This window comes from Ovis canadensis, chromosome 5 (assembly GCF_042477335.2).
Source record: "Ovis canadensis isolate MfBH-ARS-UI-01 breed Bighorn chromosome 5, ARS-UI_OviCan_v2, whole genome shotgun sequence".
NCBI lineage: Eukaryota > Metazoa > Chordata > Mammalia > Artiodactyla > Bovidae > Ovis > Ovis canadensis.
Window position 1 is genome coordinate 70267119 of NC_091249.1, and position 25548 is coordinate 70292666.

Genomic DNA, 25548 nt, shown 5'->3' on the forward strand with positions numbered 1-25548 from the left:
ACGTGCAGGTCCCTCACGGAGGGGATGCTCGGCTCCAGGCTCCTGAGTCCCTCTGGGCATCTCGGATCCTCCGAGTCCGCGCAGACAATGCCAGGCGAGCGGCCGACAGGCGAGTCCGCAGCAGCTGCGCAGGCGGCGGGTACATGTGAGAACTTTGTGAAAGGAGATGAGAGAAAGAGAGAGGCAGCCGAGGCGGGTGGCTGCGAACACCTGGCCAGGCAGCTCCGCCAGCTGCCTCCCCGCGATGGCATCTTGAGTTCGGGCCACCCTCTCGGGACCATCTCCCATTCCATCCCTTTTGTCTCTCCCCAACTCTGGAGGGTAGAGCTTGGCCAGAGATGGAGGTGGGAGGGGGTAGCTGCTGTCTTTTCTCTTCGGCCTCAGCCGGAAGCATGCCTGGAGCAGGGCCAGACTCTGAGCCTCTGGAAGCAAGGTCTTCTGAAAAAGAAGTAAAGGCCAGTTCACCCCACTCCCTTAACCCCTGGGCTAGGGTGGTGTCAGCCCAGTATGTTAGCCAGCTTTCAGCGTGGGCTTGGGAGTCAGACACCTGAGTTCCTGTCCCTACTCTGCCATGCTTAACTGGCTTTAGGCAGCTCAATTGCTCTGAGCTTCAGTTTCCTCATCTGTAATATAGAGATAATGACATCAGCCCTACAGGCTTGATGGGGATTCAGTGTACAATACTTCTAAAGCACTTAGCCAACAGCCTGGCACACAAGGAACCTCTTGTGTGGTTCCTCTTGTCACCATCATAACAGGCCAGAGGCCTGGAGAGGCTGTCATCCATGCATGCATTCATTCAACACAAATCATAATATTAAGATCCTGCGTGGTGCCTGTACCTGTACACACAGTGACAAATAAGACTCGCCTTCAAAGAGTCCCAGGGTCCTTCAAGAACCAGAGACCATAAAACATATGTCCTTTCCAAGATATAATAGAAGAAGATGCAAAAGACTGAAAGAAGGAAGACTCTCTGTTTGAGTCTTGGTGAAACCTACACAATTATGTCAGGGCTTTAACACCATCCTCATCAGATAACAAGTGCCAGGGCAAGGTTTTTGAGTTGACGGTCCCAGAACATCTGTATGCAAATCATGAATGTCTATTAAAAAGCACCTTAGTCCTTGTAGTCAAATCTCTGCGTGTGGTCTTAGGATGCTGTATTTTAAGAGGTCGTGGATGATTCCTACTCATAGTAAAGCTGAAAACTAGTGACCAGCAGGGAAAATGCCTCCCTTGCCCTTCCCAGCGTTCCTCTCGGGCTATTCCTTCCAGAGAACATAGTGCTTTGTGTCCTGACTTAGAGTTACATGTAGCAGTTCTAGTGCCCCACTGACTGTAAGCCCCCCAGCAGTGCGCTCTATACCTGCAGAACCTATCGTAAGGCCCAGCTGTCAGCAGGTATTATTATTATTTTTAAACTTTATTATTGGCATATAATTGCTTTACAGTGTTGTGTTAGTTTCTGCCATACAGCAATGTGAATCAGCTATTAACATATGTACACATATATCCCCTTCCTCTTGAGCCTCCCTCCCCACACTGAGCCGAGATCCCTGTGCTATTTAGCAGCTTCCCACTATCTATGCATTTACACATGGCTGTGTGTATGTCAGTGCTACTCTCCCATTCATCCCACCTTCCCCATCCTTGCCCCCTGCCCCCACTGTGTCTACTGTCCCTTCTCTCCATCTGCATCTCTATTCCTGCCTTGTAAATAGGTTCATCTGTACCCTTTTTCTAGATTCAATATGTATTCAGCAAGTATTTGGAAATGATTGTACAATGGACATGCCCCCATTTATGCCTCCCATTTGTGTAAATGGCCATGTGGTCCTTCCTTGGCCCTCAGACAGATTTTGTTTAGTCCATACACGATGTTTGCATGTGTGAGTGCTTTAACTGTAATTTAACGCCATGAGGGTGAGGGTGGGGACATACGCTCCCCAGTTTACCATAGTCCCAATCCTCCCTTTTATACACTCAGCTAATTAATTTTACCAGACTTGCCCCTGACAATTTAAGTTTGCAAATTCTGTACAGTATAGATGATGTTATTGACTGTTCTGGGGCTCTCTTTCCAGTTGCTTTCTGAATGGTCTCTTCCTTCTTCTCGAGTGTGTTGTCTCCAGAGCCTTCTCAGTAAGACTGGTCCCTGAGGATGGGTGTCGTCTTACTGCTGGCCGCCCTGAGCTGCTGGTAGACCCTCCTGAAGAGCAGGGGGCGGGGGAAACCCAGGGAACACAGGTTGCCTGATGCAAGCAGGGCTTTTGATTTATGATCCTAATGCCTCAGGATGTTGGAGTGGGTGTTGGTGAGCCGAAGGTCTGCACTGGAGGCCTAAGAGGGCTAGTTAGTTTAACTCTTTCTCTGACCCCTGCTTGACCTTGACCCTGGCCAGCATGTCCAGGCCCCAGGGAAACAAAACAGGGGAGAATGGATGTAGATGGGCCTTTCCCTCCATTTCTAGGGGGTTCTGCTTCACAGACAACTAGGGTCTCAGGGCACCATAAAGCCAGGCAAATTATAGATTCTTTTCCCTGGAGGACCCAGTATCCCCAGGTTCCCACTCCGCTTATCCTTTTGGCTTCTAGTATCCTTCAGAAAACAAGAACAAGTGGTCATAAATGCTGGTGAGTGATCAAATAATGCTACATTTAGCTACTAAGGAGTTGAAAATTCCTGGAGAGAAGCTCCTGACTTGTTCACAATGTGTTGCATTTAAATTAACCAGAACAGTAGTCTTTTGCTTCAGCTGGAAGGGCTTAGCAATGGTCTAGTCCAGCCCTCTCTCCTGGGTAAACTGAGGCCCAGCCAGGGTCACATCCATCCAGTGTTTGAATTCTATCCTACGCCTGGTCTTCCAGAGGCCCGTGTTTTTTATGTGTACTCTAGACTTCAAGAATCCCATCAGCCTTGCTCTGTGTGGCTGAGTCAATTTCTTGTGCATGAGATAGACTATTTCCTGGAGTGGATTTTAGACTGGTGCTTTTGTGAGGGCAGAGATGGTGTCTGATTCGCATCTGTGTCCCAGCCCTCACCATGGAGTGTGGTGCAAAGCAGATGAACAGAGGACAGCAAGGAACCAGTTTGCTCCTGCAGAAAAACCATTTTCCACAGAGAGGACCTAGGCCACTCCTGGTCCCAACAGATTTCTAAGTTGAAGGAGAAAGAATAAAGGAAAAAACATTCAGTCCATGATTTCAGTGTGCCAAGCACGGTACCAAATGCGTATCTGTGCATTCCCCCCAACTATCAGAGGAGGAGGGTAACGGATGAGGAAAGCGCCATATGCAGACTATAAGGTGGCTCTTGGCCTCTCCGCCAGCAAGATCCGAGGTTAGAGCCTGCGCCCCCAGGCATCAGGCTGTCAGGAAGTTGACTTAGTGCTTTCCGTTCTACTCCAGGTGGAAGCTTCTTCACCAGAACCCAAGAAGGCAAACAAACAGCAGGTCAACTCCCATTTCAGAGCTCGGAAAACCGAGGCCCAGAAAGGGTTAGTGAAAGGGCGGCGCGTGGCTTCCGGGGTTGGAGGACGGGATCCAGGCCAGGCGACAGGTTCCGATTCGGAGATGGGGGGTTGGCAGGAGCGGAGGTGGGGGAGGCCGGACCTGGCCGGACCTCTTAGCTTGGGGGTGGCCCCTTCACCCCACCGCCACCCCCCACCCCCACTCCGTTAACCTTCTGGGAACCCCGACTCACACCCTCAGGCGCGGCTGCCAGCATCACTGAAACCCGAAGGCCGCCCCGCGGGGGAGGCGGCGGCGAGGTGGGCTCAGCTGGGCCCACAGGGCTTCTCTCCCAACCCGGAGGGCGGCGCAGGCGGCCGCGGGCCCAGGATTCCCCATGCATTATTCACGCTGTTTCCTAGCGCGGGGAAAGGCGAGGAGAGACAGGGAGAAACTAGGGAAGCAGCCGGGAGCAGAGGGGAGGGGGCGGGGCAGCACTAACCCCGGGCCGCAGGGAAGGAAACTTCGGGAAGGAAGACAAAGTAACCAAGCGGTTAGGAGCCCGGGACGTCAGACGTGGCGCCTGGCACATAGGAGGCTGTCAGTAAATATATGTGGAAAACGGATAACGAGCACAGAACGAGTGAGTGAATGGCTCAGCCAACCAGTTGTGTTGCGTTGGGCACAAACCTCAGCGACACGCGTGTTCCTCGTCTGTAAAATGGCATCACAGCCCAGCTCTGCAGGATGTGAGGACACCAGGAGCTAACACTCTAAACTGCCCAGCACATAGTAGGAGCTTAAAAATGAAAGCTGTCGTTTGGGGAATAGGGCTTGTAAGCGTCAGCGGCCCAAGAAAAGTCTGTTCACCCACTCCCAAGGCCGGTGGGCAGTCCTGAACGGTAACCGCTCTAAAAAATACTCTGAATTTTGGGCTGTCCTTAAGTCGGCTGGTTGGGGAGACGGAGCTGGGGGGGGCGCAAATTGTCCTTTTAAGTGAAGGCAAGAAAGATAAGTGCGGGGAGGAGACCTCAGGCCTCCTGGCCTGGGCAGGCAGTTACTTTCCCCACATCCACCGGCGCGGCCGACTGGGAGGTGGAGGTCACTGGGGGCTCCTCCTGGTTGTTTCTCATCCTCCCCGGAGCCCGTCTGTGCGCTTGGAGGCGCCTCTTCGCTGCGCGGCTGGGCCGGACTCTAGTGGACCGCTCGGGCGTGGGGCCAGGAGCGCCCTGGAAATGGGCAGTTTGGCGGCAGCCGGGTCGACAAAGTGAGTGAGTGTGTCTGTGTGTGTGCGCGCCCCCGTGCGCGCGGTGGGTTGGGGTACGGTCAGCTTCCTGGCCCAAGGCTGCCCTTCTGTCTGGCTTGTGCGAGTTGGGACAGGATGGAAAGGTTGGGACTTTGGGGAGAAAAAGTCCGCAAAGAAGTAAGATTCCGGAAGGTCTGCTGGCTGGAGCCCGGCGGGGCGGGGCGGACGCGGGGAGGCCCGGCCGAGCAGGGGTATAAATGCTGGGGCGGGGGCGGCGGGGGCCCGCGCACAGAGGCGCGGGAAGAGCTGCCGCCTGGCCTCGCCTCCCGGGCCGCCCCTGCGAGTCTCGGGCGCGTGAGCACGCCTGCGCGCGCCCGGGCCTTTCCTGGCAGGCAGCTTGTAAGATGAGTGAAGAAGCAGGTGGGGGAGAGGGGAGGCAGCGAGCGAGAGGGCGAGGGGAGCGCGGGCGCTGAGCGGCGCTCACTTGGAGCGCGGCGAGCAAGTGAGAAGAGCCTGATCCATGTCCCTCGCTGCCTCCCTGCCCGGCGCGCGAAGATGATGGCCATGAACGCCAAGCAGCCTTTCGGCATGCACCCGGTGCTTCAAGAACCCAAATTCTCCAGCCTGCACTCCGGCTCCGAGGCTATGCGCCGAGTCTGTCTCCCAGCCCCCCAGGTACGTAGTGGAGCATAATTACCGCTCTAAGGCACATTTTTTGACAGGCACTTGCTTCATGTTTTTTTCATGTCGCCCAGAACAATCGCCGCTGTCTGAACCCCTCTGCTTGTCTCCCCCGCGCTCTCTCCCGGCGCGCTCTCTCTCTCATTCATGTCTGTGATCCACACGTCTGTTCCAGCAGAGCCTCTGTCTCCGTATTAATTTTTATGACCTGGGCTTTGAGGAGAGGCATCTCGGTTGCTTGAAAATGTGTTTTAATCCTGAGTTGACAGTATTCCCTACTGACCGTGCTGTGCGCCTTCTCGCTTGCAGCTGCAGGGTAATATATTTGGAAGCTTTGATGAGAGCCTGCTGGCACGCGCCGAAGCTCTGGCGGCGGTGGATATCGTCTCCCACGGCAAGAGCCATCCGTTCAAGCCCGACGCCACCTACCATACCATGAGCAGCGTGCCCTGCACGTCCACTTCGTCCACCGTGCCCATCTCCCACCCGGCCGCGCTCACCTCGCACCCGCACCACGCAGTGCACCAGGGCCTCGAGGGCGACTTACTAGAGCACATCTCGCCCACGCTGAGCGTGAGCGGCTTGGGCGCCCCCGAGCACTCGGTGATGCCGGCCCAGATCCACCCGCACCACCTGGGCGCCATGGGCCACCTGCATCAGGCCATGGGCATGAGCCACCCACATGCCGTGGCGCCTCATAGCGCTATGCCTGCCTGCCTCAGCGACGTGGAGTCGGACCCGCGAGAGCTCGAGGCCTTCGCTGAGCGCTTCAAGCAGCGGCGCATCAAGCTAGGGGTGACCCAGGCGGACGTGGGTGCGGCCCTGGCCAACCTCAAGATCCCCGGCGTCGGCTCGCTCAGCCAGAGCACCATCTGCAGGTTCGAGTCTCTTACTCTCTCGCACAACAACATGATTGCGCTCAAGCCGGTGCTCCAGGCCTGGCTGGAGGAAGCCGAGGCCGCCTATCGAGAGAAAAATAGCAAGCCGGAGCTCTTCAATGGCAGTGAGAGGAAGCGCAAACGCACGTCCATCGCGGCGCCGGAGAAGCGCTCGCTGGAGGCCTACTTTGCAATCCAGCCGCGGCCCTCATCCGAAAAGATCGCGGCCATCGCAGAGAAACTGGACCTTAAAAAGAACGTGGTGAGGGTCTGGTTCTGCAACCAGAGACAGAAACAGAAACGAATGAAGTACTCGGCTGTCCACTGACTGCGACGGGGCACGGTGTCCGGGGCCGGGAGAGCTGAGTGTGTGTCCCCCTGGAACTGGGGGGAACGGTTATGGGGGCTCTAAGACGTTTCCTGGCAGGTCAGGCTCTCACCCCCGAAGTCACAGACTTTCCCCTTTATCCTAATTAATTGCTTCCCGGCCTTCCCTTCCCCTTCTTTCCTTTCTGTTCCCACCAGAAAAGTTTGGGCGCTAAGAAAAAAATTCAGGAAAGGCAGGCCTGGAGGGACTTGTGCTCTCCGTGGTGCTGAAAATCTCCCTCGCGCCCAGGACTGCGCGACCTCAGGGCAGGAGCCCAAAAGTAAGGGATAGTCAATTAGCCCGACCGCAAGACTCTGGCGTGAAGGTATCACTTTGCTTAGCGTGATTAGACAAGGGGTGAAGGGATGGGAAGGAAGTGATAAGTAATAATACAAAGTCTAAGTGGGGTACAAACATGTACTGGAGATTTATTTAGAGTATATAAAATACACGTATGTTTCCAAAGGATAGCCTTATATTCCCTTCCCCACCTAAATTCTATCCATCTCATCCTTTGGTTTGCTGTAAGTTATCTAAGGTAGCATGGATTAGGTTCACGGAAAATGTGCAGAGTTGCCGGCTCCGAGGTGTTCTCCGCCATAGGGTGGGCTCCGGAAAAAGTGGGCCCTTTTCAGTAACTGAAAATGCTGGAACCCTGTAGCTGGCTTGCAAGCAGTAGCCGGCCTCTGCTGTGGCCCATCCTCCACGATCTGCTGGCCGTTTGAGAGGTAAAGACTGCCTGCAGGAAGGCGGAGGATTGGTAGCTTTGCGGTCGGACTGAGAACTCTCTGACCGTTGCTCACTGTTCCAGCCAGACTCTCAGATCAGCGTAGAGGCGGCTGCCCCAACGAAAGTAACTGTAACTCTCCGGAGCATATGCAAGTGCTTCTAACACGGCTCACCTCGTTGCGCTTTTATTACTGTTAGCATCGTTGTTTACTGTTATTTATTTACCACCACTTTTTTCCATCCCCCAACCTCTTGGTGGAGGTTCACTCAGTTTTGAGCTGATTGTGGGGCCAAACCACTGGCCTGGGACTTTTTCACTCCAGTCCCTCTGGCCCCATCACATTTTCTCTTTCGTTGCTTCGTGTAATTTGCGTGTTGCTGTGTGACCTTTGGTTTTGTTGTCCGAATAGATGCAAATAAAATATTGTTTCCTTCTCTCTTTACCCCTTGAATTAACTTCTAAAATAAATGCTTTATTTTTCAACCCGAATCGCGGTGCTTTACTTTCTCTGAGGTTAAGGAGTACTAGTCTCTGTAAGGATTTAAAAGTGAGAACCTAGAAGGGCTGAACTGTCATTTCTAGCAGGCCAATCTCCTGCAATTATTTCTCCTTGCTCCTTTTCCCTGGGTGCCTTATCTTCTCACCCAGACCCTCCCTAGACCTCAGAGTTTCCAGATCCTTCCTCCACACTTCCCCAAGTGCAAATCTGTCAGCTTCTATTTGTTCAACTTGACTCAGACTGAAAACTTTAAGGCCTGACTAATGGGAGTAGGAGCCCCCAGTACCTTCACTCACTGGCTGAATGATCCTGAATCCAGTTTCTTAAACTTCTCTGAGTTTCCGTTGGTTGTCTGCAGCAACAGACTGCTAATAGTTATCACAAAGTTATTGTCAGGACTAAGATTGTTTATTTAAGCCATCTGGTGGTGCTTGGCTCTTAGTAGGAAACATTATTTTAAAAGATTCAAACAGCTAGATGGGAGGTGAACAGAGAGATGCAAAGAGAGAGGAAGGAGTTCTTTGCTGGGACAGAGTCGTTAGGACTTCTTTGGGATTACTTCAGAAATTCATTTGAAATTATCGTCCAGGTTATTCCACCGTCTATCTTGGCTTCTGTGTGTGTGTGTGGAGGGGGTGTATGGGGGTGGCGGTGGTAAAAAGATACCTGCGGCAAAGATCCTATCTTAGTGCTTGTTCACAATAGGTGCTTAACAGATGCCAGTTTCCTTCTCACTCTCTCTCCGACACACTCTAAAAGGGAGGAAATCTTATTTGTGAGCCGCAGAAACACCTTCATGATTTAAAAATGAATGTTCCAAGCCCAGAAGTCTTCTGTACATTTCCCCACCGTGTCTTCAAAGAACTCTGGGTCATCACGTCCGGCCTGAAATTCGAAGCAGAGCAGGTCTCCCCTCCGCGCAGCACGCCCCCCTACTGCCAAAGCAAACCTGGGGATCGCCCCCAGCCCCTGCACCTCAGCTCATCGTCTCCGCCTTGCGCAACAGCCCCAGCGATTCCTCCACCTCCCCTCCATCGGGTGTCCTTTAATAATAAATGCCCTTATGCCATTACATTATATTGTGGGTTTTGAAAATTTAAAATACGGCTGATGCAATATTAATTGCCCATAGTGGTATAAAACACACGGCCGGAGACCAGCCGGGCTGCAGAGCAGGCGGCCGTGAAAGTCCCGCGCCGATGCGAAGCGTTCCAGACAGACGCGCCTTTGCGGGCTGAGAGGTTTCCTGCAGGTAAGAGCCTTCGGCTTTCTTGGCCCGGGGAAGAACTCGATATCCGCCTCCATCTCCTTTTTCGAAAAGTTCCCTGCTGTTTTTTTATTTGCTTATTTATTTGTTTGTTGTATTAATAACATCCAAAGTTTGGGGGACTTTTTTTGATGAGGGCGCGATGAGTCGCCTGAATGCAAGGTCTGTGTCACTCTTGCCCCGGCGGGGTGTTGAATGCGACCCGCGCCTCTGTGCGTCAGCCGCTTCAGAAGTCCTGGACCGTGTGCGCACCGTACTTTGACAACTTTCTACCTGCGGGCGGGAGCTGCGGCCCGGTCCATGCCGCGTCCCACCCTCTCCCACCCCCCGAGTGCGCCCGGCCGGCGCCGCTGCCTCTCTCTTTGGGCTTGTTCAGGAAGCACTGGGAGCTGCGGTTTCACTGGAATTGTTCAGTCGCCTCTGTTATTCGTCCGGTGGAGGCACAAACCTCTCGAGGGGTGGAGTGTGTATGTGGCCGGGAGCAGGAGGCGGTGGTGTGTGGGGGGGTGGTCCGGGTACCAGCCGGTTTGGGCTTCAGGCAGGCCTGATTTGCATCCTGGTGGATCATTTCCTAATCGAGTGACCTTGCGCAAGTCACATCACCTCTCTAAGGCTGTGCTGATGGCTGTAAAACAGCACAACATTTTTTTGAAGAGTAGTTGAAAAGCACTGTTTAGCAAATTTGCTTTTCCCAAGTCCTATCAACTTGGTGGCCTTCACTGCCCAGAGGCCCAGCTAGGGGTTTCTTTAGCCTGTGCCAAGAGAAGGGGAGGCCAGTTCTCAGGGCTTTTTGTATGGAAAGCTGCATTTGGCCTCTCCTGGTGGGACTTTGAGAGTGATCTGTGGACCAGAGTAAGGCTTCTAGGCCCCTGCCTGGCTGGAACCAGGGCCTGACCTGCAATGAGCCAGACATACACAAGTCAGCATGGCTGAAGCCCTGGCAGCCAGAATGTGGAGGTAGGAACTCTGGGCTCCGGGGTCCAGGCTGTGTGATCTCTGGCCAGGAACTTCCTCTGGCCTCAGGTAGTGTGAGTTTTGTCTGTTTCAAGCTCAGTGCCAGCTCAGGATCTGGCCCAGAGTGGCAAACAATTGATATCTGTAGAATAACTGAATGTTTTGTAAATGAAAGGACCCCTCTAGCGCAATCCTCTCTGGATTCTGGGGACTATGAGGAAAAACAGAGACCACCAGGAACAGACAAGTCAGGAGTAGGGCCAGGGCCAAGGTGGTGGTCTGCATATCAAGCTTCCATTCGAAGACAAAGTTTCCTTCCTCTTTAAATTAGAAGAGGCTTTGCCTCCCTCTGTGTTGATCATGGGTAGAGATGGGGTCCTCTGTGACATGGGCCCTGGGAACCTTGAAGAGGAATCTCCAGGATGGGGGGCGGTGACCCCTGCCCTGTTGGGTGTGCCTGACCTTCTCTTGGCCCTACTTTGTGCCTGGATTATTTTACTTTTCTGCTAAGATATAAACTGCTCTAGTTCTGGAGTGGACAGAACTCCATCTCTTACTTGACTAAGTGACTTGACCACTCTAAGCCTCAGTGCCTTCATCTGTCAAGTTGGGGGAAAAAAAAAAAGACTGTCTTTCAGGATTGCTTTGATGAGTAAATGAAATCACATAAGCCCAGGGCCTGACACATAGGAGGCATGAATGGATACTCTTAAAGTATTACTTTTACTCAGAAAAATAAGAGGCTATGTAGCAGGGGCAAATTGCCAGGTTTGGAGTCAGATGGGATCAACTGTTTCCCTCTGTAAGCCACCATCTGATCATGTACAAAATGGGAGTAGTGAGAGCTGTGTCTGTCGGAGGCAAGCTAGAAAGCATAAAAGAAACCTCTTTGCACTCTGTGCATCCTGGCTAGGAAGGAAGGAGGAATTCGCTTTTCAGGAGTCCATGGTGCCAATGTCTAGTTCCCACTAAGAGGTTTGACCCTCTGACAGCTCCTTGGACCCAAGCCTTGCTCCTCTGTAGACTCCTGGCAAACATCAACTGTCAGTGACTCGGTGAAGGCTTCACCCGAAGGGGTGGGGCTCCACCGGGCAGAAGAGGAGCCGGGTATGGAGTCCCCGGCTTGTTCTCCCCGCTCTCCAGCCACTGTCGGGCCCGGGTTAGGCTGCCTCAGCATGGATGCGGAGCGCAGAGCACGAAGACAGGCCCAGAGAAGGGCGGAGGGATTTAGCCGACTCTTTCTACCTTAAAACCGTTCTTCCCTCCATCAGACTGCCTTGTAGAATTTCTGTCTTAGTCCTTATTACTCCTTGATAGCACCCAGTTTATTTATTCAGCAATAAAACACTTGGGGCGAGCCAGCACCACGTAGACCCATTTCCCTCCTGCCTCCCTGAATCAAGCGCAGGGCCACACACAGAGTGAGCGCTCTACAAGTGTTCGTTGGATAAATGAATAATAATGGTATCTGACACGTATTGAGGTCTTCCCATATGTGAGGTTTTTTTCCAAGCACTTAACGTGCGTTAATTTATTAATCCTTCAACAACACCATGAGCAGGTATCCTTTTAAGCCCATTTTACAGATGAGAACTTGGAAGCATTGAGTGTTTCTGTAACTTTCCCAGAGCGGATCGTGAACTTAGCAGTTTGGTGGAGAGAGCTGGCAAAAACTGGCTTCTTCGCCTCACCCTTGGCGAGGGACAGGGAAGGGGAGCCTCCAGGAATGGGGGAGGAGCAGCCGTGTCATATTAGGCTGGAGTCGCCGCACGATCTGGGGAGGTGGTGGAAGGTGAGGATGCCCGCCGTCCTCGCCGGGTTGCAGGTCTTCTCGTCTCCGTTCCGCGCCTCTCACATCTCTGTTCCTTTTTCTGTTACCCGTCTCTCACACAACCCTTTCTCAGCTTCCCTCTGACCTCTCAGGCGCGAAAGTCTGGCCCCAAAGTGCAGGGGCGGGCGGGCCGCGTCCCCAGGGCGCGCACAGAGCCCTCTCCCCATCTTTCTTCTCTCTCCTGGAGCGGCGGGAGCCCCGGCGTAACCCGCCCGGCGGGCAGACGGAGCCAGTGAAGACCCCAGCGGACAAATTAGCCTCGCCTTCGATCGCTCTTTTCCGATCAGGTCAGGTTTCCCTCCGCCCTGTGACGGCGCTTCGGCACCCGCCCGGCTCCCCGGGTTCCCCCGCGGAGTCAAGGTTCGCCCGGCTCCGCCTGGCGCCTCCGGAGGGGCTTCCCTTCTGCTGCGTTCCGGCCCGGGAGCCCGCCCCACCCCTCGGACTTTGGGGAGGATCATCTCCGAGAGAGGGTTCCGCGCCGGTCCCTGGCTCCTCCAGGGAGTCCTCCCCACTGTTGCTTCCGGTCCTCAACGCGTGGAGACTTGTCTCTAAAAAAACATCAGTTCTCCGCTCCATCCTTAGGCCCAATCCGACCCAGGCAAACTGGTACCGAAATAGTACTCCTTTTTTGAGTTTGTTTCAGAATTTCACACACACACAAATCCTACTGCTCATCTTGGTAAAATCAGAATTTCATTGGACTTCTTTATACATAGTTAGGATTTAATATTGATTCTACTTTGAATTACATCGGGAGTGGGGACCACCGTAATTTCAAGAGCCCTCTGCCCGAATCCCACTCCTGAGGCCACTATCTCTTTCCTATATTCACACCCCCCCTGCCCTCATCAGCCCAGCTCCGACCCAACATCCACGCCCACCTCATTGGCCCCCAATGCCTGAGGCTTTGCTAAGCAGATCACCTCTTGGCAGATATAGTTAATGCCCAGCCCTCATAAATCAAGACCATAAAAAGCTTGCTTTCATATGCACTCAATTTCTACCAAACCTAAACTAATTGCATAAATTCCTTTAGGCCACTCAGAGCTGCTCTCTGGGTTGGGATCTGATCAATTAGTCATTAGGCACTCCATTAGCTGGGGTTTAAGCTGCCTCATATAAATGTCTCCTGTCAATTTGCTTGTAATTGAATGAATAAAAAAGGGTACAATTATTAGCACAGAGGATCAGAATGAGGAGAGGTCAATTTTATTCAAATATTCTAAAAATGTCTTAATCTAAGAATAATTAAAAGAATGCATTTAGACACCAACTACTCCAAGAGTCTGTTCATGTTAAGGAAAGGTCCAGCCTGAGATACAGCAACCTGAGTGGTTATCCCAGTTCCATCACCCATATAAGACAAGTTGGTTGGGATGATTTTTCTTTTTTAATTAGTTTTACATTTTGTCAAAGTAATTTATGCACATAGTTTAAAAAGTTGAATCAGAAGGGCCACATGACCACATTTAGTTGTGTTTTTTTGGAAGTAAATTATATCAAAATATATATTGTTGGCACTATTTCTCAATGCAAGGCTTATTTGAATATTAAGATTATTAAGAATGTTAAGAAATGTTAAGATTTTAATTAAATAATACATGATTCAAATTCAAAAGAATTAGAAAATTTGCAGTGGAAAATCTTTCTCTCACCTTTGACCCAAGTTACGCAGTTCCCTTTCTTCAAGGGAAATAACATCAATTTCTTGTATATACTCCAGAGATGTTTTATTAGCCACTGTTTCTTGATTTGTCATTCTTAGTCACTTTGCATTAACTTCTTGCTATGATATCAGAGAACTAGAGATACAATAATCCTGAATAATCTCCCCACACCAAGTATGCTAAGAAGTTTTGTATAAAATCAATAATTAAAAATATGAACTGTGTATGCAGTTGAAAATTCTTATTCTTTTTCTTTTTTTGTGAGCAAAAACTAATTTGGAGGTGTGGACATCACAAATATATAAGAACTGCCTGCCTGTGAGGATGAAGCATGCATATAGGTGGATTTGAGTTCTAGCCTTCCAAATAGAATTTACAGCAGTCTATCTGGGGATGATGTGGATGACAGCATTTAATAATCTACCTAAGGTTAGGGATTGAGCATCAGACTGCAGAAACTCCAGCTGAGCACCCACATGAGAGGGAGCCTAGTGCCTTGGGATATGAACTCAATCTCTGCCAGAAGTTCTAGGTGGTGATCCTGCTTGGCTGCTGGAAGAAGTACAGGGAACCGTTGTTCCAGGGCAGGGTGGGTTTGTATCGAGTCCAACATATTGTCTCAATGAATTCCTCTTGTAGTGAGAAGCTTGTACTGGAAGAGAGGTAACTGGGAGAATGGGAATCACCTCTGGTCAGCAGGCAGAGCACAGGTCACATGATTCCTGGAGGGTGCACAAAGAGGCCTGAATTCCAGGCCTTATTCTGTTCTACGTGAGGTTGGTTGGTAACTCTATTCATGTCTCAGTTTCTGCAACTCTAACTTGAAGAAATTGACCTAGATAATAGTTCAGTTTTAGTGAGGGTTCATAGTCTTCCTTGAGAATCTGAGGAAAACAGTTTTCCTAACCCAGAAAAATGCACATCTTTGCTCTCAAAAGTTCTGCTAACTTTACTTAGAGTTCAACCCTGGAATCCCTGGGTTCAACCCAGGAGGCTTTGGGTCCAAGGTTAAGACCTCTTGGACTAGGTGATCTGAAGATTTTTCCTTATGTGACTATCTGAATTTATAGTTAAATACCCGAAAACACTGAAACCAGTTTAGGAAACTGGGAAGAACTTTAGTGAAGGCAAAAATAAAGTGTTAATTAGACCATGAGCCAATTGTCAATAAAGATTCCAAATGGCTTTAGCAAAATTATTTTTCAGATCAATAGTCAGTCTCCCAAGAGGTAATGTGATGGAGTGAAAAAAGCACTACATTAGGGGTCAAAATCTAGGCCTTTTTTAAAAAACCAATCTTTTTACACTTAGAATTGAGATTTTGAGCTGGGGGTGTCCCTGCTCTGGCCCCCTCTTTCCTTCTCAGTAAAATGAGAGGATTGGACCACATGACTTCTGAAGCTGCCACTGCTCAATTTATATGAGTTTATGTGTAAAGACACTGGCATGTCTTATATTCAGTATTTGTTTCAGCTTATTTTATCTTTCTATCTTGTCTTCAAAAGGGCAGTTGTAAAAAAGTGGTGCTGGACAAAAGGTTAGTTCCAAGTTTCTGGGTTTCCAAGCACTGAGGCTTCTAAAACCATGTGGCAGAAACACAACTTCTACTTCTTAATGGAAAAATAAAGACAACAACAGTTTGTAAGTTTAAAATTTACAGGCAGGGTGGGAGTAGGAGGCCGGATGAAATTAAAACGTTTTGTTAGACTAATAGTTCTGGAAGGCCTGGGGAGACTTAGCCCAGTGGGGAGCAGAAGGCGGTTGTTGTGGGCTGGGCAGGGCACCGAATCCTATCACGGCTCTGGCCGGAATCCGCAAATAAGAGAATGATGATCAGCTCCTGTTCTCTGCTGGTGGATCTTCACTTTTTTCTACCTTCTGACTTGAATTAATGTTTGCAGCTGTGAGCTCACTCAGCTTTTGAAGGTCTGTGTTACTGGTCACATTGCTCAAGTGAAATGATAGAAACATTATTTCAATTTCGACTCTTCCATTTCCGACTTAACCAGAATTTCTCCAGTTGATTTTATAGTGCTCCCCCGTTCCCAGTTTCACTGAGATTTAATTAGCATATTATATTGTGTAAGTTTAGCGTGTGCAGCTTAACAATTTGATATTTGTATATATTGCAGAATGATTACCACACTAAGGTTAGTTAACATCTATTACTTTACATAGTTCCAATATTTTTTCCTGTGTAAGAACTTTTAGCATCTGCTGTCTCGGCAACTTTCAAATATAGAATAATACACAGTAGTGCTTAGTCATCATGCTGTACATTATATCCCAGGACTTGTTTATCTTATAACTGCAAGTGTGAATCTTTTGACCACCTCCCCCTAATTCCAAGCTTTTACTTCTTGGGTTTTTCACTGTCAGTTCTTGACTGTAACTTACGGCATTGTGTAGCATGGCTCTAATCTTCTGCTAATTCTAGTAGGTCATTGAGGGGAAGGTTTGTATTTCTTGACTGTCACAGTAGGGTTTTTTCCTATCACAAAGAAAAAGTGTTAATAATATTTACTCAAATGCTTTATATTGTCACTGTCAGAAACATGGAATCCTAGAACATGAGCCAAGATGAGTTCTTAGAGATTCACTGGCTGAAGAATATGGTGTTGTCATTCCAGGGGCCCAGGAATCTATATTCTTCACCATCTCTCCATGTGTCTCTGATTATTTGCTCAGATTTGGACAGATGTTTCTTACAGGTTTTTTTTTTTTTTTCCTAACCAAAATGCCCCCACCCTGGAATTTGAGAAAATAGCCCTAAACACAAAATTCAATTCTTATTTCATTAAAGGTGGTATAAATTTTGTGTTCCATTCGCAATACAGCTGCTACTGTTATGCCCTCCCGACCATTGCCGTGGGAGTTTACTTATCATAGAGTAAACTGTTGCAACACCCAGAACCTTTGGCTACAACCACTCACTCCCTGCAGACTGACAGGCAGCCTAATTTGAAAATAAATCTCATGCAACCTCTTTATTGTAGGGCAAAAATGAGACCTAAAAGAAATTTAGTAAATATATAGTGTAAAATGTATTTAGTATATAACATTAAAAAGCAATATCTCTACTAATCACTTTAGAATAATAGGTATTTAACGAACATTTGACACTGAGTGCATGAATGAGCCATTCTTACTTATTATTCTCCTGACCACATCCCTTCACTTTAAAGGTGACTGAAGGCAAGGATTAAATTCTTTTTTTTTTCTGCTCCATTGCATGGCATGTGGGATCTTAGTTCCCCAATCAGGGACTGAACCCAAGTCCCTTACAGTGGAGGCTCTGAGTCTCAACCACTGTACCACCAAGGAAATCCCAAGGGTGAAATTTTAAGGTATAGAATATTCCTACAATCAACACACTGCCCCTTCTAAAATGGTCTACAAACCTAGTTTAACCCATATTTATGAGTGTCCAAGGGCACACAACTAATAAGTGATAGAACTTAGCATGAGGCTCAGAATCGTCTTCCTCTACAATTGAACTCTTTGCACTATACCATGCTTGCTCCTGCAGAACATGATGGACTTATGTTTTCCAGGTGAAATCTGTAGGCCTCCTATGTGAAAGAAGCCTTATTCTTGTTCTGCAGGGCACAAAGGGTACAATAAGTAGAAAATGAAAGTCACAGAGAGGAAAAATTTCATTTTCATACGAAAACGAAAACTCTGGCAGTCACCATGGTCCAAGGAGGGTTCTGTACTATGAGTTCTTGAGTGGAGGATCTGAACAGAGATTTCAGTGAATGACAGTGTAGATTTCAGTTCAGATATGTGGTTGCAAAGAGGTGACATCTCCTTCTGACCTGAGAGCCAGTTCCTCTCTAGACGGTTGTTCATTCCTGGATGCCTCCACTGAAAAATATAACGGAACTATCTCATTAAAAAAAAAACAACGCACAATTCCCTTAAAGGAGCATGGGAAGCAAATATTGTTTAAAAATATTTGTCCTTTGCATTTGCCTTTTGGAATGCCAAGATAATGTACTTGAAACTAACCAAAATTAAAATGTTGGGCTCTGCGCTTTTATCAACTTAGTATATTAGAAGAATCTAACAACAGATGACTCACTGAGTGTGAGCAGAGGGAGTCACTAGAGACTTCAGGGGAGAATGGGAGCATCCCTGAGGAGCTGTTATTTAAAAATGGATTTCTAGCCTAGGGACTAGATTGGGGCCCCTGCCTGCCGTTTGCCTACAGGCTTTGTGTTCTTTCCCATCTTTTCTTCCTTAAGAGAAAGCTTCTTTTCTCTTGATCCTTCAGTTCTTTCCCTCCCTGTCTTCCTTTCCCTGATCATGGTGTCACAGTGCTTGTGAGGACTGGCTAGTGGTTTTGAGTTTTTCTTTTGGATCCTTGAATGCTCCAGAAGCAACAGGCTAAAGAGAACGCTCTGAGCCAGGGCTCAGTTACCAGAAGGCAGTCTAAACATGTGCTTTGCATACTTGCAAAGGAAAGAAACCCCAACATAACAAAGGGTGTTTTGGAAGACTTCAGTATTTGGTATTTAAAAAAGTATACTAGTCATCAAGTTCAAAATGGTGCTGAACTTCCTCCCATGTATTTTATGAGGTAGTGTTTTAAATTTCATACAGAAGGACAGGTAACATAAAATACTCAGTGTTTCAAGCCTCTAAAGATCATTTGACCCAACATTTATAAATACAATTATAAAGTGTTTATGAATACTGTACTGTGTCTAGCACAAGTACACCGAAGAACGAAGAAGAACGAGGTCTCCTCTGGCTTCCATGCAGATGTTTGATTTCATCAGGAATAGCTGAGGTCTAGTGGAGAATAGACTGTGGTGGCCAAGGAGGGGTGGTTAGGGGAGGGATGGAGTGGGATGCTGGGGTTAGCAAATGTAAGCTTTTATGTGTAGGACAGATAAACAACAGGTCCTACTGTGTAGCACAGAGGACTGCATTCAGTATCCTGTGATAAACCTTAATGGAAAAGACTATAAAACAGAGAATGCATATATATATTAAAATGTATAAGTGAATCACTTTGCCATACAGCAGTAATTAACACAACATTGTAAATCAACTATACTTCAATAAAAAGGAAATAACTGAGGTCTAAAAATACGTTAGTTGAACAATTATTTGTTATGTTATTACTCTGTGACAGGCCCTACTCAAGACACTAGGGATTCAACAAAGAACTCAGGACTCAGGCCCCTCCCTCAAAGAGCTTCCACTCAGACTGGGGGACTAGGATATCTCATTTCTGGGACTGAGGACCAATTTCTTCGTGAGCAGTTGGCCAGGTTCATCTGACCTTTACCTGTCTGTGGTGTGGGAGAACTAGTTCTAATGTTTCTGAATATCTCTGTTAGCAGACTATTTAATCTCATTAATACTGTTCTCTGTTCCCCCCACCCTTGCCCTCCTCTGCAGGGAGAAATGGGAAGAGACAGAAAATAACCTCTGAAGCCTGGTGAGTGTGCGTCACGTTGGTTGGTTGCAAATTGTGGAGCTTGACTATGATATTTTGAAAAAAATGATAAGAGGAAGAAACAATCAAGTGGGGCGGAAGGTGCGTGTTCCTGGCAGCCACATGGGATCATGACACTGATGGTGCCCCACTGTGGGCTCCCTGTTGCATGAATCCAGCTTTTAGATGGCCCTTTTCTTTGTACATGCTGTGCTGAGATGGATGCCTCTTCTCCAGAGTAAACCAACTGCTGACCTGTATATAATGTAGCTGGACTCCTCAGAGTTTAAACCTAGTTTAAATGGTTTTCTAAATTGGGAACAGTGTGAGAAGAGCTGTTTCTTTTCAAATGAAGGATGAAAGGTTTGATACTAACAGGGAACAGAGGTTGTGTTCTAGATTGAGATTAGTTAGGAGCTAGGTGATACTTTCCGGGTGGCTCAGACGTTAAAGAATCTGCGTGCAATGCAGGAGACCCAGGCTCGATCCCTGGGTTGAGAAGATTCCTTGCAGAAGGGAATGGCTAGCCACTTCAGTATTCTTTCTTTTTAATTTTTTTAAGAAATAAAAGTTCCATAGTTCCAAGATTCAAATAGTTTAGCAAGGCTTGGTTTGATAAAGAGCTGTCCCCAAAGTCTCCTCCCCAACGCCCTGATTCCCCAGAGCAATCACTTTCAACCCTTGAAACTGGTTTTTTGGTCTTACTTCATTATCTTTAAATATCATGTCTATATTGTTCTCTTTTTATTGTTTAGTTCCTTGTAGTGAGATGAAGATTAAGCTGTCTCTCATTCCCTACTCTAATTTCCATTCTGCCACCATTCCAATATAGTTAAATCTCAAATTTGAGTAGATCAAAATTCGTTTGTTTTACTCTCAAAATCCTTTGCTGCTGAGCCATGTGAGATACTATAGTTACTTTTCCTTTCCTGCATAATATTTAATTTGGGAGGATGTTAATAATCATTGCATTTTAAAATTTTGTTTTCTGTGTTTATTATTCAGGTCAGTTCAGTTCAGTCGCTCAGTTGTGTCTTTGAGACTCCATGGACTGCAGCACGCCAGGCCTCCCTGTCCATCACTAACTCACAGAGTTTACTCAAACTCATGTCCATTGAGTCAGTGTTGCCATCCAACCATCTCATCTGTCGTCCCCTTCTCCTCTTGCCTTCAATCTTTCCCAGCATCAGGGTCTTTTCAAACAAGTCAGCTCTTTGAATCAGGTGGCCAAAGTATTGGAGTTTCAGCGTCACCATCAGTCCTTCCAATAAACATTCAGGTCTGATTTCCTTTAGGATGGACTGGTTAGATCTCCTTGCAGTCCAAGGGACTCTCAAGAGTCTTCTCCAACACCACAGTTCAAAAGTATCAAATCTTCGGCACTCAGCTTTCTTTATAGTCCAACTCTCACATCCATACATGATTACTGGGAAAACATAGTCTTGACTAGATGGATCTTCATCAGCAAAGTAATGTCTCTGCTTTTGACTAAGCTATCTAGGTTGGTCATAACTTTGCTTCCAAGGAGTAAGCGTCTTTTAATTTCATGGCTGCAGTCACCATCTGCAGTGATTTTGGAGCCCAAAAAAATAAAGTCTGACACTATTTCCACTGTTTCTCCATCTATTTCCCATGAAGTGATGGGACCAGATGCCATGATCTTCGTTTTCTGAATGTTGAGCTTGAAGCCAACTTTTTCACTCTCCTCTTTCACTTTCATCAAGAGGCTCTTTAGTTCCTCTTCACTTTCTGCCATAAGGGGGGTGTCATCTGCATATCTGAGGTTACTGATATTGCTCCCAGTAATCTTGATTCCAGCTTGTGCTTCATCCAGCCCAGCGTTTCTCATGATGTACTCTGCATATAAATTAAATAAGCAGGGTGACAGTATAGAGCCTTGACGTACTCCTTTCCTTATTTGGAGCCAGTCTGTTGTTCCATGTCCAGTTCTAACTGTTGCTTCCTGATCTGTATACAGATTTCTCAAGAGGCAGGTCAGGTGGTCTTGTATTCCCATCTCTTTCAGAAAAGCACCCCAAATGTTCCCCATTTATACAAACCCCTGTTCAAAACTTTCAAGCACCTAAAGTGTTTCATCAGTGTATTCTCCTCAAAGAGACTTCTCTTGGAGTCTTCTGACCTGCTTCAGGATGAGCTAGCTGTTCTCCAGGTCTGCTGGCAGTTGTCATCCTGGGATCCCCCTTCACCATGATCTTCAGTTCAGTCACATAGTCATGTCTGACTCTTTGCTACCCCGTGGACTGCAGCATTCCAGGCCTGCCTTTCCATCATACTCCTGAGCTTGCTCAAACTCGTGTCCATCAAATCAGTGATACCATCAAACTGTCTCATCCTCTGTTGTCCCCTTCTCCTCCTGCCTTCAATCTTTCCCAGCATCATGGTCTTTTCTAAGGAGCCAGTTCTTTGCATCAGGTGGCCAAAGTATTGGAGCTTCAGCTTTAGCATCTGTCCTTCCAATGAATATTCAGGACTGATTTCCTTTAGGATTGACTGGTATTATCTTCCTGCAGTCCAAGGGACTCTCAAGAGTCTACTCCACCACCACAGTTCAAAAGGATCAATTCTTTGTCACTCAGCTTTCTTTGGAGAAGGCAATGGCAGCCCACTCCAGTACGCTTGCCTGGAAAATCCCATGGATGGAGGAGCCTGGTAGGCTGCAGTCCATGGGGTCGCACAGAGTCAGACATGACTGAGCGACTTCACTTTCACTTTTCAATTTCATGCACTGGAGAAGGAAATGGCAACCCACTCCAGTGTTCTTGCCTGGAGAATACCAGGGACAAGGGAGCCTTGTGGGCTGCCGTCTATGGGGTCTCACAGAGTCGGACACGACTGAAGCAACTTAGCAACAGCAGCAGCAGCTTTCTTTATAGTCCAGGTCTCACATCCATACATGACTACTGGAAAAACCATAGCTTTGACTAGGTGGACCTGTATAGAATCCTCTGTTTCCCAGAAGTCTCTATCTTCTCTTTCAGTTTATGCTCTATTTAGGTGTTACACATGTTCACTGAGAAAAAGTGCAATGTAGACAGTATTTTTGAAAGCCATCAAATCAAAGACTGTCTTTATTCTGTTCTTACATTTGAATGGTTATCTGACCAGGTACAGAATTCTAGGTTAGAATTAACTTTCCCTAACCATTTTAGAGAGATTACTCCATTGCCTTCTAGCATTAGGTGTTACAATAGAAAAGTTCAAGACCATTCACATTCTTGACTTTTGTAAGAAACCTATTTTATCTCTCTGGAAACTTACACATAGCATATTCATTTTGTGTATTCTGCTGAGCAATTTTCAATCTTGATATTCACAATTTTTATTCTGGGAGGTTCTTTTGCATTATTTCTTTGAAATTTTCTGTTTTTTTTTTCATTTTTTTCATATTTCTGAATGCCTATTGTTTTGATATTGAACCATCTGAATTGGTTCCCTGATTTATCATTTCTCTACATTTTTTCTCTTTGTCCTTTCGTGTGATGTTTTCTTAAATGTTTTATTTCAACCCTTCTATTGAGTTTTAAATTTATCCTATCATTAAAAACCAATCTAACAGGTCTTTTCCTTTAAATAAAGGAAAAAAAATCTTTTTTTTTTAATTTTATGAATGCTATCTTTTTAGTTGGAGCTCTGAGTTCTATTCAGTTATATCTCTAATATGGCTAATAGTTTCTCTTTAATTTCTTCTTCCCTCAAAATCTATTTCCTCCAAAGTGCTTTTGTTTTTACTATGAACTACCCTGGTTTCTGTGCTTTGTATTAGAAATTGGTTAATTGGGTAATAAGTTGATTGGAAGCTCTGCACATCTGAGATGGCCTTGTTCATTTTGGTTCTATCTATAGTAACATGGCTGGGCTGTTTCCTTGGGATCTTGGGATTGTCTAATGGCAGATTTTTTTCTTTTATTTTGGAATGGCTGATCTCTCAGTTTCCTGTTTGGAGGATACACCTCAGGCAGCTGATGTTCAAGGTGCTCAGTGAGGGAACAGGAATGGGATTTTTAATATTTAGAATGTAAAATTGTACTTAATTTCTCTGTTTTCAGTACGGTTTCCGACCCTTAACTATGGCTGATATCTCAAATACAATGACTTAAAAAAACCATTTTTTTCTCTAGTGAATAAATATCCAGTATTCTTCCAGGTTCAGTGAGAAAGTTGCCTACTTGTGCCAAGTGGGTAAGGTAAACTGTCTAAATGCTTCTTCATAAACTCTCAACCAAGCCATCCACTTGCATCTTCGCCTTAACTCCAGAGACGTGTGCTACTGGGACTCTTTCGCGGGAGCGCAGCGACTCTCCGGTGGTGGAGCAAGGGCGCCGCAGTGCGCATGCGCCGGAGGCGCCCCGGATTAGCTGCTCCTTTGAGTGTCGGCTCTCAGTTCCCGAGTCAGGGATTGAACCTATGTCCCTTACATTGCAAGGCAGGTTCTTAACCACTGGACCACCAGGCAAGTCCCTACCCATCGTTTTAAGGTTCGGTTCTGAGAGAGAATGGAGCTGTGTGCTGTGCGCAATTTCCTGCTTTGACTGGAAGTCTCCAGTTCCGGGATTCGGAACTAAGGTCTCCGGGCTCTTCAAAGAATCAGGGATAGGTTTTGGTGGAGAGAATCTTGTACCCTGAAACTGCACTGTATGCAAAATTATGTGTTTTTATATGTATATTTCCACCCTTGTTGCTGCTGCTGCTGTTGTTTCGTCCCTAAATCGTGTCCGACTCTTTGCCATCCCACGGACTGTAGCCGGCCAGGCTCCTTTGCCCGCGGGGATTCTCCAGGCAAAAATAATGAATTGAGCTGCCATTTTCTGCTCCAAGGGATCCTCCCAACCCAGGGATCAAACCTGAGTCTCCTGGGTTGGCAGGCAGATTCCTTACCACTGAGCTACCAGGGAAGACCACTGAGTCTGTGACCTCAAAATCTAAGTATTATTTCTCTAGAAGCCAAGAATATATTACATTGGGTAAAAAATGGCATAGGCTTGGAGATGTTCATATTCAGGAGAATACTAGACTAGCCCCAGACTTGTCAATGTTGCTAGTAGATGAAGTTTCCACAGACTGGGCATTTGTTGAAAACCAGTTCATTCCCATTCATTACACCATTTGTCCTAGGTCTCTAAAGAACCACTGCACTATCTGTGAGGAGAGAACACCCACATGTTTGAAATCATCAGTTGAAAGTAACCGATGCAACCTTTGAAATGATCCTTGCAGAGCAACAGACTCAAATGCCAGAAGGCCATGGAGATGAGAACAATTAACCGCACACAGGGTGGCAGAGAATGTGGCAACTGTGGTGAACTGGAGGGCAGGTTCACCACTAAAGGGCGGCAGAAGTTATTCAGCGTCAGCCAGTGACTGCCATGTGGGGAAGTGAGCCCCGTGTGAGGTGAGCAAATCTGATTTTCCAAGAGAAGCTGGAATGCTAGACTTTTTGTGAAATTATTTTTGTCTGTGCTGGGTCTTTGTTGCTGCCCGGGCTTTGACTGGTTTTGGGGAGTGGGGACTGCTTTCTAGTTGTGGTAGGAGGGCTTCTCATGATGGTGGCTTCTCTTACTGCAGAGCACAGGCTCTAGGCAAACGGGCTCAGTAGTTGCTGCATGTAGGGTTAGTTGTCTGGCAGCAGGCGCCATCTTCCCAGACCAGGGATCGAACCCCTGTCCCCTGCATTGGCAGGTGGATTCTTAACCCCTGGACCACCAGGGAGGTCCTTGGAATGCTAGATTTCTAAAATGTGATATCTCCTTATCGTTCCTTCTTTAAAGTAAAGGCAAAAAAAAATCAAGTAAACCAAACACACATAGAACCAGATTTAGCTCACAGAGCGCCAGTTTGTGATCTCTGATCTACTACAATCTTCTTTTGCATGTTAGGATCCAGCTGCCCAGAATGATGAAGCACCCATGTCACTATTACCCAGGAGAATGTTCTAGACTGGTCCTTGGATCTCTGTGGACAGCCCTGGGTCTTTTGAATGTAGACCAAAGGGTGGGAGCTGATGGCATTTTAGTGTGTGTATGTGTGAGAGAGAGGTAGAGTATGAGGGGAGGGAGGAAAGGACTTTGGTGAGGCAATAAGATGAAGAGAGTGTTGACTTTGACCCCCATAAGTATGCTTTTCAGAGTTTGCTGGGAGAGTTATATAAAATTGGGTGGGAGTGGGGATGGCAAAGGAGGCAACAATGACTAAATAGTTTTAAAAAATTCTTGAAAGGTCCAGTGCTGGCCAATAAAATTTTCTGTGATTATGGAAATGTTCTCTATCTGTACTGTCCAATGCACCATTAGCCACATGTGGTTACTGAGTACTTGGAATGTGGCTAATTTGACTGAAGGGCTAAATTTAAAGTTAGAAGTTAATTATGGCTAGTGAATTAGGCAATGGGAGATAGAGCAATATATCCTAAAGTGTGTTTTGTCTTCCTTTGTGGGTGACATGTGGATAATTAAGACTGAAAAACAGGTCTGCATTTGTAGCAACACTTATTCTCTCCACCACATGCATCC

General features: G+C 47.2%; 1 protein-coding gene across 1 annotated transcript; it reads left to right on the plus strand.

Moving 5' to 3' along the window:
* Positions 1-5253: 5253 nt before the first annotated feature.
* On the plus strand, positions 5254-6585 carry POU4F3 (POU class 4 homeobox 3). Its single transcript, XM_069592337.1, has 2 exons — positions 5254-5373; positions 5689-6585. The coding sequence occupies exons 1-2, from the start codon at positions 5254-5256 to the stop codon at positions 6583-6585; spliced, it is 1017 nt and encodes a 338-aa protein (XP_069448438.1).
* The last annotated feature ends 18963 nt before the right edge of the window (positions 6586-25548 follow it).

Bases quoted from the DNA above. Each gene is read 5' to 3' on its own strand.
- POU4F3 (XM_069592337.1), top strand. From the start codon at position 5,254: ATGATGGCCATGAACGCCAAGCAGCCTTTCGGCATGCACCCGGTGCTT. The intron at 5,374-5,688 runs GTACGTAGTGGA...TCTCGCTTGCAG, and splicing joins TCTGTCTCCCAGCCCCCCAG to CTGCAGGGTAATATATTTGG.